Genomic DNA, 16,467 nt, shown 5'->3' on the forward strand with positions numbered 1-16,467 from the left:
CCTGGCGGCATTATCTTTTGGGAGCCAGACACACAGTCACCGAAATGACTGATCACCGCAACTTACAGTATCTGAAGATGGCCAAAGCTCAGTCTTCCAGGCAGCTTCGCTGGGCTCTGTTTTTGGCTGAATTTGATTTTATAATTACTTATCGACCTGGCAGTAAAAATGGAAAAGCAGATGCCCTTTCCCGGATGGGAATAGATGAACATTTGACCAATCCAGAACCAATACCCATAATCCCTGAACAAAAGATTTTGGGTCTGGTCAGTGCTCAGTCCTTTGAGGACATCAAGACCACAGTCAAATCACTTCTAACTCCGGCCGACTTACAGGACTGGCAATTAAGGGGAAAAGAATTTTCAGTGGATCAAGACCTACCTTTTTTCCGAGGACGATTGTACTTGCCCAGTGAGAAGATACAAAGACAGGTAATCTCCTGTTACCACGATTCACTAATGGAGGGTCACCCTGGCATAACCAAAACCATGGAAAAGGTCAAAAGACATTTCTGGTGGCCATCATGGAAAAAGGATATTAGAGACTTTGTAATCTCTTGCGGTGTATGCGCCCAAAATAAAAGTCTGAAGGAGAAACCAGCCGGCCTCTTACACCCACTAGACATCCCTCCCTGTCCATGGCATACCCTGTCCATGGATTTCATCACGGACTTACCTCCATGCTCAGGATATAATACCATTTTAGTAGTCGTGGATCTATTCTCCAAGATGGCTCACTTCATTCCCCTGAAGGGCCTACCTTCAGCTTCAGTATTGGCCCGAGAATTCTTAGAAAACATCGTTCGGTTACACGGTTTCCCCTCGGTTTTGGTTTCCGATAGGGGAAGTCAATTCATCTCCCACTTTTGGCGAAGTTGCTGTCGTTTAGCCCAAATAGATGTGAGACTTTCTACCAGTTACCATCCCCAAACTGACGGACAAACCGAGAGGACAAATCAAACTCTAGAGCAATATCTACGTTGCATGCTCCAACAAACTGAAAACCCTTGGAAGGACATTCTTTGGATTGCTGAATACGCTTATAACAATTCGACTCATTCTGGAACCGGAAAGACTCCCTTCTTATTATTATACGGACACCATCCTAGAACCTCTAACCTGGATCCTCCCCAAGAATTCGAGGCACCTGCTGTGGATCACTTGCACTCGGAGATCACTTGTGCTTTTAAGGAAGCCACTGACCATCTGCAAAGAGCTAAAGCTCAATTCAAGAAAGGAGCAGACCAGCACCGTAAAGAGGCCCCTCACTACGCAGTGGGAGATCAGGTCTGGTTATCCACTAAGCACCTACCTCTAAAAGGACCCCGCACTTTTATCCCGAGATACCTTGGACCCTATCTTATCTCTGCCTGTCATGCATGCTGGACATGGTCCTACCTCCTACGCTCGTAGAACAGCTAGACCGTTCTATTCCAAATGGCGGTTGTTCGACACGTTGCCGGGAAAACGACGTTTGCACTTTTCACGTCGCTAACTCACGTGTATTCTGCTTCGTCACGTGAACTACGGCATTACGTATTTAAGCAGCGTGGAAACTTCACTCGCTGCTTCTGATCGAATCATTTGGCGTTGTGTAGCTGAACCTCCGGTCTGCATCCTTGCAGGTTACTACAGCTACCTTTTTGGCCTTCTATAGCGTGTTTTCCGCCACACGCTGATTCCTGGAGCTGTTTGGTTGCGTGTAAATCCACACGTTGTCTTCAAACGCGGCTGGCCTGGGCTGCGTGAATCCTGTTCGCGTGTAATTCCGCACGCGCACGCTATCTTCAAACGCGGCTGGCCTGGGCTGCGTGAATCCTGTTCGCGTGTAATTCCGCACGCGCACGCTATCTTCAAACGCGGCTGGCCTGGGCTGCGTGAATCCTGTTCGCGTGTAAATCCACACGCGCACGCTATCTTCAAGCGCTGCTGGCCTGGACTGCGTGAATCCTTTTCGCGTGTAATTCCGCACGCGCAAGCTATCTTCAAACGCGGCTGGCCTGGGCTGCGTGAATCCTGTTCGCGTGTAAATCCACAGGCGCACGCTATCTTCAAGCGCTGCTGGCCTGGACTGCGTGAATCCTGCTCGCGTGTAAATCCACACGCGCACGCCATCTTCAAGCGCTGCTGGCCTGGACTGCGTGAATCCTGCTCGCGTGTAAATCCACACGCGCACGCTATCTTCAAGTACGGCTGGCCTGGACTGCGTGAATCCTGCTCGCGTGTAATTCCACACGCGTATGCTATCTTCAAGCGCTGCTGGCCTGGACTGCGTGAATCCTGCTCGCGTGTAAATCACACGCGCACACTATCTTCAAGCGCTGCTGGCCTGGACTGCGTGAATCCTGCTCGCGTGTAAATCCACACGCATATGTTGTCTTCAAGCGCTGCTGGCCTGGACTGCCTGAATCCTAATCGCGTGTAAATCCACACGCACACGCTCTTTTCTTCGCGGCTGTCCAGAACCGCGTGTACTTTGTTTATACCTTAAAAGGAGCGCTATTTCCAACTCCTGCACCTGTGTTATTAACAGGGGGATTGATTCATTTCTATACTTTACACTACGTGGGAAGGAAACTTTTCAAGGATAATTGGAAGGTGACAGTGAACAGTACTTTGGACGATATCCTGTGGTGCATCAACCCGGTATCTAGCGTGAGCCTCGTTCCGTTCGGGATAAGTCTCCCTTACTAATCTTCCCTTCCTTGTCGTTTGTTCTACCTTGGATTCCGCAAGAGACTCTGCTGGATTCATCTGCCCTAGACTCAAGGTCAGTGTGTGCATTCATGACATTTCCTATTCCATCATACCCAGGTTGGGGCAGTTATTCATGATACTTTGTTTTGTTCTAGGCTGACTTCTTATACCTTACCCACGCCCTTTCCAGTGATCCATCGCTCTGCCTGTTTTACCAGTCAGAGAGTTGTATCATTTGGAAGATCTTAACTTGACTTCACAACTATCAAAACGCGTGAACAGGGATCCGGAAGACCCTACCACCTGTATCCTTTTAAGTACCGTATCCTTTTCAGTTAATACTTTGGTGCTTTCTGACACTGCCATAATTAATCCAGTGGCTGTTAAATTGGAATTGCCTTCGCATATGAAAATACATCCAGTATTCCATGTCTCCTTACTAAAACCAGTACAACCAGGAACCCGATTGACCGAACTCCCAGAACCTGTTTTAGTAGATGGAGAAATTGAGTTTGAAGTAAAGAACATCCTAGACTCCAAAATCTCCAAATCTAAATTATATTACCTGGTTGATTGGAAAGGATACGGCCCCCAGGAAAGGTCTTGGGAACCCCCAGAACATGTCCACGCACCTCGTCTGGTCAAGAAATTCCATTTGAATCACCCCGACAAGCAAAAACCCCCAGAGAAGACACGCTTGGGAGGGGCCTTGAGGGGGGGTGCTGTCATGATCACTGCTTCCAAGGAGTCAGGAACAGCCCAACATCCTTGGAAGCAGGCCCGTAACCGTTATCTTAGGCACCAGCCGGTCCCCACTGGGACCTTTTGGACCTTGTCCTGGCGCCGGTGGCACCAGGCTCATCAAAGTCATCGGTCCCGGCACTGGAAGCGCCGGGCTCATATTATGTATGAAGATGCTTGGGTGGACTTACCCGCAGCAGACCATGCTGCTTTCTTACCAGCCACTTAGAAGTCCTATGTGAACAGGAACTACTTTCTTACCTGGGTGGGGCAAGCTCCACTCCCTGGATACAGCACTGGAACTCTTCTAGAACTGGAACTCTTTTCTTACCTAGGCGGGGCCGTGGAGGAAGACGCCTCATCACTCCAAGGCTATTTAAACCACACCCGATAGATGAAACGTGCTTCGCGTTATTCTGCATCTGCAGCAGAACGCTCACCGAGTCTGTTCCAGCCTTTCTTCTTTCGATCCTGAACCTGCAAGAATTATACTTACCATTCCTGTATCCAGTCAACAACAGCACCTGCAAAGACAAGAAACCACAGGTTAGCAAGGCAACCTTTACACGCAGTGCTTACTCACCTGATCCATCGGCTGCGGCCATTTCTTCACGCTGCACCTCCGCCTCTGAAGACAAAAGCATTGTTATTACTTACCGGCACTCCGCGAATTCCGGATTTCTTCACGCTGCACCTCCGCCTGTGAAGACAAAAGCATTGTATTACTTACCGGCACTCCGCGAATTCCGGATTTCTTCACGCTGCATCGCCGCCTGTGAAGACAAAAGAAGAGACATTAGACAGGTATTTACTTACGCCCATCGCGCTCGACACAATAGAACGCCTGCAAATACTCCGGCGTCTCTTCAGCACGAACTAAGCAGCAAGGGAAAAAGACAGTTTGAGCGCTTGCATTTACTTACTCATTTCCAGGCGCTTCACTCCATCTTCCATCTCCAGAGTCCTGCAAGACAAAAAGGGAAAAGCATTATACACAGTCCTGTTCAATATTAACGTGTCACGCACCTAAAGACTATAAAGACTAAAAAGGTGTCCGGAAACTCACCGCTCGTGCAGTTAACGACGGTAACGATCCTCTGAGTTCAAGAGGCCTATGTTTCACCAGTGAAGGAACTGGCAACGGCACCCTGGCAGATGGAGAGTCCAGCATTCACCTATCTAAGGTGAGCACGTTGACCTGGGGGCTCTACGGAGAAGCTAAGAAGAGAGGGAGAGAGAGAGGGACATTCAACAACCCAGACCCTTAACCCCCCTATTCTTTCACCTGCAGAAACCTCACCCATCGAGTTCGACACACAGTGAGAAGAGGTTCGACCCCAGAAGCCAATCGAGTCCTGCACATCACTTTTCGAGTCGCAGACACCTTCCTGCCAAGACCAGCGCCTCCGTGGGAATCAGGTGAGCGTTACAGCCCCTCAAGGGTGATGTTTTCGTCGAGCTACGCTTTTTGGAGGATTCCAGAGGTTTTCTGAGGCCTACCTCGTGGACCATGGCCCACACCGGGCAAGCTGTTAAGGAACTGCTCTGGATGCAAGCTACAGAACCTGTTCAAGGAGGACGAGAACTCAAAGTGCCTCTACTGCCTTCATGAAGACATATCGCACGGGGAGAAGGACTGTGCATTTTGCGTGAACATGTCGGGACGGACCATGAGGGACTGTCGGACCCGTCTCGCCAACTGGTTGGAAAGCAAGAGCCCAGCAGGTGAGAAGAAGAAACCCGAGCAGTCTTCTAAGTCGTGTGAGGGCGCCCCCGCGACGGGGGCCCAACAGAAGGCAAAGCACGGCGGGCACTGGGAGCGCCAAAAGGTCGGGCTCCTCGGCTACCAGGCAGGGTGCACCTTCACCAACGCCATCAACCACGAGCCAACGCTCTGGCTCGGGGAAGAGAAAGTCCGAGAACCTGGCTAAGCTTCTGGAGAGGCCCCGGTCGATCTCGAAGGAACCGGCCGAAGGGGTACGAGGCGGTGACCCTCCCCCCTAAGGTGAAGGCCTCAAGCGCGCCCAAGGTGGTGAAGGCCTTGATTCACCCTGCCAAGGCCTCTATTTGAGGGTATCGCTACAGCCCTGGGGAAGCCTGTGGAGGCTCCCCCAGTGGAGGCAACCTCGGGGCCCAGAGTTTCCCTGCCTCCGCGCAGGGAAGCTTTTTAAGTCCAGCGAGAAGACCCCCGTGAAGACCCCGGTGGAAAAAGAGGGGGGGGGGGGTGGTGGCCTTAACGGACACGACCTCCGAGGAGGAACTGGTCAAAGTCCTAGAGGAGGCCTGTCCCCACGGGAGGGATCCCGACGAGGGGGATGACGAGAGCGAGGGTGACGACGAGGCTCTGGTGGAGGAGGAGCAACCGTCGTGCCCGTCTCAGCCCGGGCCACAAGACAACTCAGCGGCCATTTTGACAGCAATCCAGGCCTTATGCACGGAGATAAGGACCAGGTTGCCCTTGCCTCCGACGGACGACCCGACAGAGCCGAGTCTGTCGGAAAGCCCCCCTAACAAGAGGAGAAGGATCCATCTAACCCCGCCTTCTCAGCCACGGCCCTCTCAGCCTTTGTCTCCTTCCCCGACCCCAAGGGAGGACACAGGGAGGGATACGGCCACGATGGGGACGGCTGACAACGGTGGTGATGATGGGACTGATCTCCTGTCGCCGATTCCTCGGGCATCCCCTCCCGACGAAATTGGCTCGTTTCACGCCATGATCGCCAGGGCATCCGAGCTTTTTCAGCTCTGCCCCGAAGAGAAGAAGGAAGGCTTCCTTTACCAACGGCGTGAGACCAAAAGGAAAACGGTCCTCGCGGTGCCGTTGTTGGATGACATCTGGGACAAGGGACTTGCCCTCCTCAAGAACCCATCCACGACACCTGCTAAGAGGGACCGGTACGAGAAGAAGTACCGGGTCCCCGCCGCTGCCCCTTTGTGCCTTAGAGCGCAACCGAGCCCGGATTCGGTCGTTTCAGCAGCGGCCAAGAAGAAACCGGGGGGGGGCATCGGCCTCGACCTCTACTTCCCCGCCAGACGGCGAGGGAAAGAAGCTAGATGCCAGGGGACGAGTCATCTCGTCGGCGGCGACGACGATTAAGGCGGCCAACGCCATAGCGATCGTGGCCCGCTACGACAGGGAGTTGTGGTACAAGATTGCCCCCCTGTTGGACTTCCTCCCGGACGATAAGAGGGCCGAGGCTCTGGCAATCCTGCAGGAGGGTGAGGTGGCCACGGACATTGCCGACACCGGTTTCCGTACAATTGGGCAACAGTGTTTGCCTTCGACAGCAGGGGTGGCTCAAGGCAACGGATTTCCGCCAGGATGTACAGGCCAAGGTTTTGGACATGCCCTTTGACGGGAACAACCTGTTTGGGAAGACAGTGGATGAGTCCCTTCAGGCCATCAAGACCGACACAGAGACGGCTCGGGCCTTGGGAGTTCTACGACGACGACGTCCGCCCTTTCGGAACTCCGGAGGCAAGCAAGGTGCCTCCAAGGGATTCGGCGGCGGCTCCTCAACGTACCGTCAAGCAGCCCGCTCCTCGTCGCAGGAAGCCTACAGGGGACGAGGCAAGTCAGGGGGACATCCGCGTCGTCGCTAAGGGGGCCAAGGCAGCGGCCAAGCAAGACTGAACCGGCCGTTGTGTCGGGCCCCCACCGAAGCACCCTGGTGGGAGGCCGGCTGACGAGGTTCGTCAGCATGTGGAAATCCATCTCCACCGACCGTTGGGTGCTCGATGCCCTGGCCCAGGGGCACACACTCTAATTCCTAAAGAAGTGTCCCCCGCATTCCACCCGTGGCCAGGAAGGAAACCCACGTCCCTCAACTACTGTTGGAAGTAAGGGCGATGCTCAAAAAAGGTGCCATTGAGCTTGTCCCGAAGAAGCCAAGTACATCAAGGCACAGAAGTTCTGGATGGTCACCCTCCAGCACATGCTGGGACAGCTGGAGGAAGGCGACTTCCTATAGTTGTTGGATTTGGAGGATGCATACTTTCATATCCCCATTCTAAAAAGGCACCGAAAGTTCCTCAGGTTCGTGGTCCAAGGGCGGCACTACCAGTTCAAGGCCCTCCCATTCGGACGGAAGTCGGCTCCCAGGGTGTTCACCAAGTGCCTAGCCCCGGTGGCGGCGCAGCTGCGCCTGCAGGGGATCCACGTTTACCCCTACCTGGACGATTGGCTCATCCGGGCAACAACAAGGGAGCTCACCTTCAAACACACGGCCAAGACCGTCCAGCTGCTCACGGACCTGGGATTCTCCATCAACTTCCCCAAATCCCACCTGGTGCCGTCGCAGGTCGCACTGTTTCTGGGAGCCAAGCTCGATACAGTGGCGCGATTGGCCTCGCCGTCGGAGGAAAGAACGAAGGCCATCCTGGGCAAGGTAGAGCTTCTGCTGGCCACGGTCTCGGGATGATGTCCTCCTACATCTATCTGGTGCGCCTGTGCAGGCTTCGGATGCGTCCTTTGCAGGAGTTTCTAGACGCCCCCTGGAGGCAAGCGACGGGCAGCTTCGAGGACAAGATCTGGCTCAACGAAGTATTCCGCCAAGCTGTTCGATGGTGGGGCACCCGCGCGCATCTCGTGGCGGGCACGGACTTTCAGACCCCAGCATATAAGGTGACGGTGACGACGGATGCCTCCCTGGAACGATGGGGAGCGCACACCGGGGATCTTCGGAGGAGAGGCCGCTCCACATCAACATACTGGAGCTCCGGGCGGTGTTCTAGGCTCTCAAGTCTTTTCTCCCGTCCCTCCAAGGGCAAAGTGGTGAGGATCTTCACTGACAACACCACCACGATGTTCTACATCAGTAAGCAGGGAGGAACCAGATCCCCAGCCCTGTCCAAAGAAGCACAGGACCTGTGGCACTGGGCCGTTGCCCAGGGGATGTTCCTGGTACCCTTTTCATCTAGCAGGGATAAACACCATCACCGACTCACTCAGCAGGGAGCTGCGCTCGTGCCACGAGTGGAAACTACGCCAGGATCAAGTGGATCAACTCTTCCTGCAATGGGGCAAACTCCAAATAGACCTGTTCGCGACGGCGACGAACTCCAAGTGCCAGAGGTTCGCCAGCAGGTTCCCCCAGCCGAGGAGCATGGGCGATGCTTTCTCGTTCCCTTGGGACGGCCTGTTCCTTTATGCGTTACTTCCGTTGCCGTTGCTGCTCCGGCTCATCAACGAACACAAGAGGTCCCGGTGCAGGATGGTCCTCGTCGCACCGAAGTGGCCGAGACAGATATGGTTCCCGGACCTTCTGGATTTGTCAGCGTCCCCACCAGTCAAACTGCCGACGGACACAGATCTCCTCTCCAGAGAAGGAGGCACCATTCTTCATCACGACCCGGAGTCGCTGAATTTGCAGGCCTGGCTCCTGCAGCACCAGAGTTTGGAGGATACGATATCCCTGCTGAATGCAGAGAGGTCCTTGCGAAGGCCAGGGCGTCCTCAACTCTCAAGTGCTACTGACACAAGTGCACAGAAGATTAACCCTCTCAGGATTACAGCCCCTCAAGTGCTACCATACCTACTGTCGCTAGCCAAAGCTGGACTATCTCATGCTTCAATCAAGATACATCTGGCAGCGATTTCCCGATACACCAGAACTACAGGGCGGTCATGCCTGTGGTCTCATCGCCTGGTGAAGGAATTTATGAAAGGACTGTTTCGATCATTCCCGCCGGTGAAGGCGCCATCCCCGGTGTGGGAGCTAAACGTGGTTCTGACAGGCAAATGGGTCCGCCATTCGAGTCGCTGCATTCGGCCGCGTTGAAGTTTCTGTCGTGGAAGACAGCGTTCCTTGTGGCCATCACCTCCGCACGACGCGTGGGAGAGATTCAGGCTCTATCCTGCAAGCCTCCATACCTGACCTTTCACGCTACGAGGGGAGTGCTGAGGACGCACCCCTCCTTCATGCTCAAGGTGCCGTCGGACTTCCATCTTAACGAGCCCTTGGTGTTACCTGTTTTCTTCCCGTCGCCCTCGTCGCCGGCCGAGATGACTTTGTACTCGCTGGATGTAGCTAGAGCGCTGAAGTTCTACGTGGACCGAACGAAGAGTTTTCGGAAGACATCACAGCTGTTTGTGAACTTTGTACCTGTGAACCAAGGGAAGGCTCTCTTGAAGGCTTCCATTTCCAGATGGCTCTCCGGCTGCATCATGCACTGTCATCGGTTGAAAAACGGACTGTTTCCCGGCTGTCCAAGAGCCCATTCGACCAGAGCGATCGCTGCTACCACAGCGTTCTTGTCTGGTGTGCCCCTGCTGGACATCTGCAGGGCTGCTACGTGGAGGTCGACGCACACCTTCACGAGGTTCTACTGCGTCGACCAGGATTCCAGGGAGGAATCCAGAGTCGACCAAGCAGTGCTGCGCAACCTGTTCGCTTAAGGTGAGCCTGGTGAGGAGGTAAGAAATGCTTAATGTTGAGTTTTGATGTAATGCTTAATGTTGAGCCTTTGCCACCTCCGGTGGTTGTACATGTGTGTACTGCTATTTATTCTTATATTCATGAGCATGTGAATCCATGCCAGACCCCATGCTGGAGAAGGAACAAGTTACTTACCTGTAACTGTTGTTCTCCAGCATGGGTCTGGCTTGGATTCACATGCGAACCCTCCCTCCTACCCCTCTGCGGCTCTTCACTTGGTCATACTGCCACTTTACGTGCTACTAAATCTGAGGATGGCTGTCAGAGGCGGGGCTTAGGGAGATGGCAGTCATTGGCTGGGGGCAGTAGGACCCATAGACCAGTGATTGGTTACTACTAAGAAAGATTTTTTCTTTAACGATGATTCCCAGCCTGACGACGAGGAATATTCATGAGCATGTGAATCCATGCCAGACCCATGCTGGAGAACAACAGTTACAGGTAAGTAACTTGTTCCTTATCTGGAATAATAAAAAGCCAAGGTTAACTATGAAATTATTAATGGCACCCAAACATAAGGGAGGATTGGTGGTGCCCAACTTCAGCCACTATAATCTTGTGGCCCAAGTTAGTGATTCGGTAGTGGTTCACGGGTAACCGCAGCAAGGTATGATGCCGAATGGATAAGGCGGTGGTGGGTAGGGTCCTGGAGGGTAGTACTCTGGTACCAAAAGGAGGATAGACCCAAGAATGTGTACTTGAGCCAGCTAACAGCCCTAGTGGGGGTGGTGTGGGACTCCTTGGTTTGCCAGGTAGGCCTGACGACCTTCCCCACCTCCTTGAAATCCTCAGTTCACACCAGGGGATGAGCAGGGGGCTTTCGCTCGCTGGGAAGCGACAGGTTTCACAACCTGCGGGACATGGTGGAGGGCCAGGAAATTAGATCTTTTGTCCAATGCAAGCAACAATTCTGTCTGGGGGAGAGGTTCCGTTACTCGCAGCTGATGCACTGGTTAATGGGTCAGCTGGTCAAAGCAGTTGCAATCCGGGAGCTCAATCCCTTTGTCCCCTGAGCTTGTCGAGACATACGTCTCAAACACCTGAAAGCAGCACTCTAGAGCATGTTCTCTGGCCCGCAGAGTCGTGAATGGTCCCACATGAGGTAATCGGAAGCAGTCCTGGGTCGCCCGATAGAGGGGGAGCAATGGTCTCGGCTATGGGCGAACATGCCCAGGCTTGCGCGTGTTATTCAGATTCAGGAGTTGTGGATCAAGGTAATGGTGCAGTGACATCTCACCCCCGAGAAATTGCACAAATACTACCCGAAGGGATTTGATTTATGCTGGAGGGCGTGCTGTGAAATGGGTGATGTCCTTGAAATACTGCTGTCGAAAGCGCAAAGAGAAGCATACGTGGTTCTTACTATAGCGGCTCTGCTGCTAGTGGCACGTAAATGGAAGCAGAGGGGTGCCTAACAGAGCATGAGTTGATTGCTGAGATGTGGAACCCTGTTGCCTTGGAATGGGTGACCTATTCGATTCACCCATTGGTGGTCGATTCAGGGCGACCACCAGAAATTTCACGCAGAGTGGGACTTGGTCCTGTCGTTTCTCTGTTACAACTTTTGGGCCATTTGGTGTCTGCAGAGACTGCTAGTGCTGGAACTGGTTTGACATGGTTATGTATGCGAGAAGGGTGGGCAGTTGGATTAAACCCGACAGAGAGGTTTCCCAGTACCTCACATTAAAACACAGTTCTGGCCTTCTGCCAGAGGCTTGCTTCTTCTCTCAGCCCTTCTCTGCTCAGGACCCTAAGACATCTAAATGATCTGAGGGTCAAGGGCACAGCACTCTTGTAGGGGGCAGGGTCCACCACTGTATCACCCAATGGAAATCAATAACTATCGATTCCTGGGTTCTTTCAGTGGTGGGCAAGGGTTGCTTTGCTCTGGCTCCGACCCTATTCACTTTGTGGAAACACCCAGAAGTATGGAGGAAAGGGGACTTTTGAGGCAGAGTACAGTAGTCACTACGTTGAGTAACTTTTCCTAAAAAGTCCTTGGTACTGTTCGAGGTTTCAGTTTAGCACTGGGTCCACAGCTCCACTCCATAACCAACCTTTCTCTCCCTAGTGTACACACACAATTCACATGTGCACACACACACGCAACCATACCACAACATACACACTTCACTCTCATTCAAATGCATGCACACACTCACAAGCACACTTATCCAGGCACAACTCCTCACAGGCATGCATGCATACAGTTTTTTTTCTTTCTGCCACCAATCATGTTGCTACCGAAGTTCCTCCAGCTCCTGCGCACACCACACGCAGTTACGAGAAAGCTAGGGGAGATGTCAAACAGCTCTCCCTTCCTGGTTCTTGAAATGCCTCCTGGAGCTGGAGCGCTATCAAAACACTGCCCCAGGACATGCAGGGGTGCACAGGAGCGTTCCTAGGTACTTCTAGGCCTGCAGTACTCCAGCTGCCAAGCCCAATGCACCATGCAAGGCTGGGGAAGCAAAACACCCCCAGCCTTGTGTTACCCACTGGGCATACGCTGGCTGGTGTACTCTTAAGTGAATGGAAAATAGGTTTTCCTAACCAGGCCAGGGGCATGTCTTCAGCTGCATGCCGCAGCTAAGGGAACATTCAGGGTTTTCACTTGACTCCTTTGGATCCTTTATAATGCGTGGTGCAATGCCTCCCCCGCCACCATCACTCATTACGGACAAGCCACAACTGTATTTAAACCACTTTTCTAAAACAAGTGTCCTATCTATAGGTATTATTTCAGCTGACCTAGATGTGCTGGTTTAAAGTCTTGGTCCGAAAAATGCAGAAAACCAACATAAAATGATTTGTTTGAAAAAACACGTTTTCAGTTTATGCCGTACATCTTCTAGCCCTGCTCCCTAGGTGGGTAAATATTGGTCTTCCTGCACTACCTCCTACCTACCATCCCCCCAGAATTCACACTTCTTAAACCTGTTGGTTCCGTAAAAATGTTTAGTGCTGTGAAAAGCTTCCACGGTTTACAAGTTGGCAAATAAAAATTCACAAACACGATTAATAAGCAAAAATAGATAGACATTTTAATCTGGGTAATGTACATGTATATTTAGGAATTGTAGTGAAATTTGTCAATGAAAAATAAAAATCTACCACTTTGTACTCCAGTATCTGCTTGTGCATATACTCTTTACAAAATCACAAAGCTTGCAGATAGGCACCATTGAACTTGGATGCGCTTTGGGGTGGGGCAATGTTTGTGGTTTTTGTATAAACACATGAATTTACGATAGATAAAAGGAAAAGCAGGTGGTTGCAAGCATTACAAAAAACCCTCTGTATATTGGAAAAAAATAAGGGGCAACATGTTTTTAGGTATAAGCGTTGATCTTTCTGTCGCTTTAATGTTATTTAATTCCTTTCCATGTAACCATTTAGTGAAAGTGGGGTCTCTCTTAAATTTGAGGCCTTTGTGAGGTGACGAAATGGATCTATTTTTGCCAAAAGCCAAATGGGGATGTTTGTGATTTAAATCTGTATTCTTGATTTGGATTTGGGTAAAGAGCTGAAGTAGACACATGCATAACATTTTGTATGGTCTTCCTGGCTGAGATGTATGTTTCTGTTCTCTTATGGTTATGGACTAGCAACATTTTAATTATGTCTTTTTAAATTCTTCTTTTTAGATGGACAGTCACATCATTAATGTTGTGCAGCAGTTGGTGAACCATGCAAACTCTGGGCACCAGATCATCGTTCAGAACCTGACTTTGGCCAGGAATGCAGATCAGGTGGATGCCTCTGACACGATCACCATAGCCACACCAGAGTCCTTAACTGAGCAGGTGGCGTTGACACTGGCATCTGCCATTGGAGAGAGTGCTGTGATGACAACTAAGGCTTCTATGGATACGGATGGGACGTTAACCTTGGTGGCATCAGAAGACGTTGATATGCTGGATCAATCTGACGATTTTGTTCTCGCATCGAATGAAGGCGAGGTGGAAGTCCAGACTGTTGTTGTTTGAGGATTGCGCAGTGTCCTTATTGAATGGACAAACTTTCATTCGTACCATCACCTGTGACAACCTGCCTGGGCATTGGCTCAATGCTGTCAGCCATAATGTCTCATTCCTGCTCATGTGTTTCAGCATGGGCAATGAGCTTGGTTGTTTCAAAGCCAAAACATTTGCACATGTAAGCTGTATGATTTCAGTTACTTAAAACTGGCGGCCGTTCCAGAGTAATTTGCGAACTATAAATTAATCAAGTTTGCAGAACTAAAAAGCTTTTCCAATATGAAAAAGGCTGAAAAGACTGCAATGCCTTACTCACTGCCATCAATACAGCAATGTCCTGGTCATGTTCACATCTGAAGCCTCTAATTCGTCATCTTTCAGGTTCCTGCAAGTCTTGCTTTGTGCTTTAATGGTAGAGAAGTCACCCTGCTATAGGAGTGAATGATTCGATACAGCAGAACATGGAGAATCCATTTTTTTTACGATAAATGCTCAGGACCTGCAGCACACTAATTGAGTAATTATGCAAAGGAAACAGCGGGATTTTCTACCCCAATGACTTGTGAGGAAATACAAATTCCATATAGGCAGAGCCCAAATCTGATTTTATAAGATAAGGAAATTGTCTGTTTGGAGAAGGGACTTCGGAAAACCCCTATGTTCTGATGGAGACAAGAGGCCTTTACTTTCTTTATGTGCCTGTCTGCTTCATAGGCATTAAAGATAGACTTGCTGCAATAATGGTGTTTACTCCCTGCAAGTTTAGCCACATGCTTCCAGGAAGGTGTGTGGGTAGGCTGCTTGCCTTAAACCGGCCCTCCTCGTCCTATAACGCCTGTCCTTTCCACTCTGATCTTAATTGTTTAATGTGGCCTAGTCCTGTAGTGTTTTATTTATTTACATTATTTGTTTCTGTGACATTTGTGAAATCGAGGCGGTCTCAAATCTGTTCTCTGAGCAACTGAACATATTACCCTTGCATCGTTTCTGGGGCTAATTGGTATACCTTTTGGCAGTACTGGGTTGAGAGGAACATGGACATTGATCTGTACCCACTCCCACCAGTGCTGCTCGTTTTGTGATTGGAACGTGCACTTTAAATGTGCACAGACTGGACTGGTGTTGCTTGGTAATGGAAGAAAAAAGGTTGTACGTTGTAGTACCTTTGTCTGTGCTGTACTTACTCTGTGAGATAAAGTTTACCATCTATAGATTGACATGCTTGGACTATCCACTGTGCAACTGTACAAAAAAAAGAAAACACTTTTGAAGGTTCACACGCTTTACATATTATGCCACCTACTCTTTTCGTCCAAAATTGTCACTGGTTTTTCTCATTAAAGTAAATCGGCATCAACCTAGGTTGTCCATCATGAGAACTTGGTGTGACCTGTTACGGTGAAGGGGAATTAATGGAGGACTCCAGAGACCAATTGTATGTATGTTGCGTCAAAAGGCTTTTATACTGTGTCTTTACACCACCACAGTGGTCTTGGAGGGTATGGCTTGTCTGGAGGTTTGCATGGTGAGCCTCCACCTGGGGTATCCAGACTGTAGTCTGCAGAGGAAAAGCACACGTGGGAAAATAAGAGGATGGAAAAGTTAGTGAAATTCCACAGAGCTAGGGATGCAGTAATGTAGAACTGGAAAGAATGTTTTGTGATAGCTCGGCAGCCTGTGAGACTATTAAGCTGGACCTTACATCGGTTTTGCAAAAAGGATGGTATGCGCAGAGCATGTTTGGCATCAAACAGATTGTCTATGTAAAGCAGTTCAGATAATCAGTAGGTAGTTAACAACCCATGGTGCTTGGGTTTGTGATGGGCTCGAGGTGTGCTCCAATTGTCTAGTTAAACTCAGGGTGGCTTTTTGACCTGGAATTACCTTTCATATTTTCCCCTGGGGCAAACTCTGGAATAGTAATATTTGGACTTGCAAGCCGGGATGCCAGATGTTGCCCAGTCTAGAATAGACTGTGTTGAAAGGTGAATGTAGTTCCCGAACAAAAGGGTAGGACAGCTAGTATCGATCTGTGGACGCATTCTAGGTTATGTTGCAAGCTTTGCAATCTGAAAGTTGGAAGAATAATGTGATACTCTGATCATTTTTTGTCAGAGCAGTTGCTGCACAGGTTTCCTGCATGACTGCCACATACGACTAGTGTGCTCTTGGTACCTGTACATCATTTTTGCCACAGTAAGCCCACCTCACATCACAGAGGAGCTGGGCGAACTCTTTCAGCCAACTATATAAGTGACAGTGAGCCTAAAGAACAGCCCAGGATGGCCCTAAATGGCCAGGAAAAGCCAGTTCTATAGTAGGGTTAAGTGGATGACCTGAGAGACACTTCGAGGTTAGTGTGGCTTTCCATGTGAAGGCTGCCCAAGCAGTAATTGTTGCCAGCCAGCAAACGTTTGAGGATTCATGGGGTGTTGTGGCGACTCGGGACCTCTTAGTCCGATCCTTTCCAGATCATCTCAGCAACTGACTATTAAATGCCCCTTTCCAACCACTCTCCTGAACTGCAATTGCCTTGTTAGGTTAAGAAGTGGCAGTAGGGTAAACCAGAAAACCGCTGATTACTGTAAACCTGCTTTCGAGGGAATTGGGTCCTCC

General features: G+C 50.6%; 1 protein-coding gene across 3 annotated transcripts in view; it reads left to right on the forward strand.

Moving 5' to 3' along the window:
* Positions 1-15,208, forward strand: part of E4F1 (E4F transcription factor 1) — a 1,100,649-nt gene extending 1,085,441 nt beyond the window's left edge. For all 3 annotated transcript variants that reach the window (XM_069647347.1, XM_069647348.1, XM_069647349.1), the window contains one exon: positions 13,519-15,208. In XM_069647347.1, coding sequence (XP_069503448.1) covers positions 13,519-13,860 — 342 coding nt within the window. In that variant the 3' untranslated portion in view covers positions 13,861-15,208. The remainder of the gene's footprint in view (positions 1-13,518) is intronic.
* Positions 15,209-16,467: the final 1,259 nt, after the last annotated feature.

This window comes from Ambystoma mexicanum, chromosome 2q (assembly GCF_040938575.1).
Source record: "Ambystoma mexicanum isolate Mex_15411 chromosome 2q, UKY_AmexF1_1, whole genome shotgun sequence".
Taxonomy (NCBI): Eukaryota; Metazoa; Chordata; class Amphibia; order Caudata; family Ambystomatidae; genus Ambystoma; species Ambystoma mexicanum.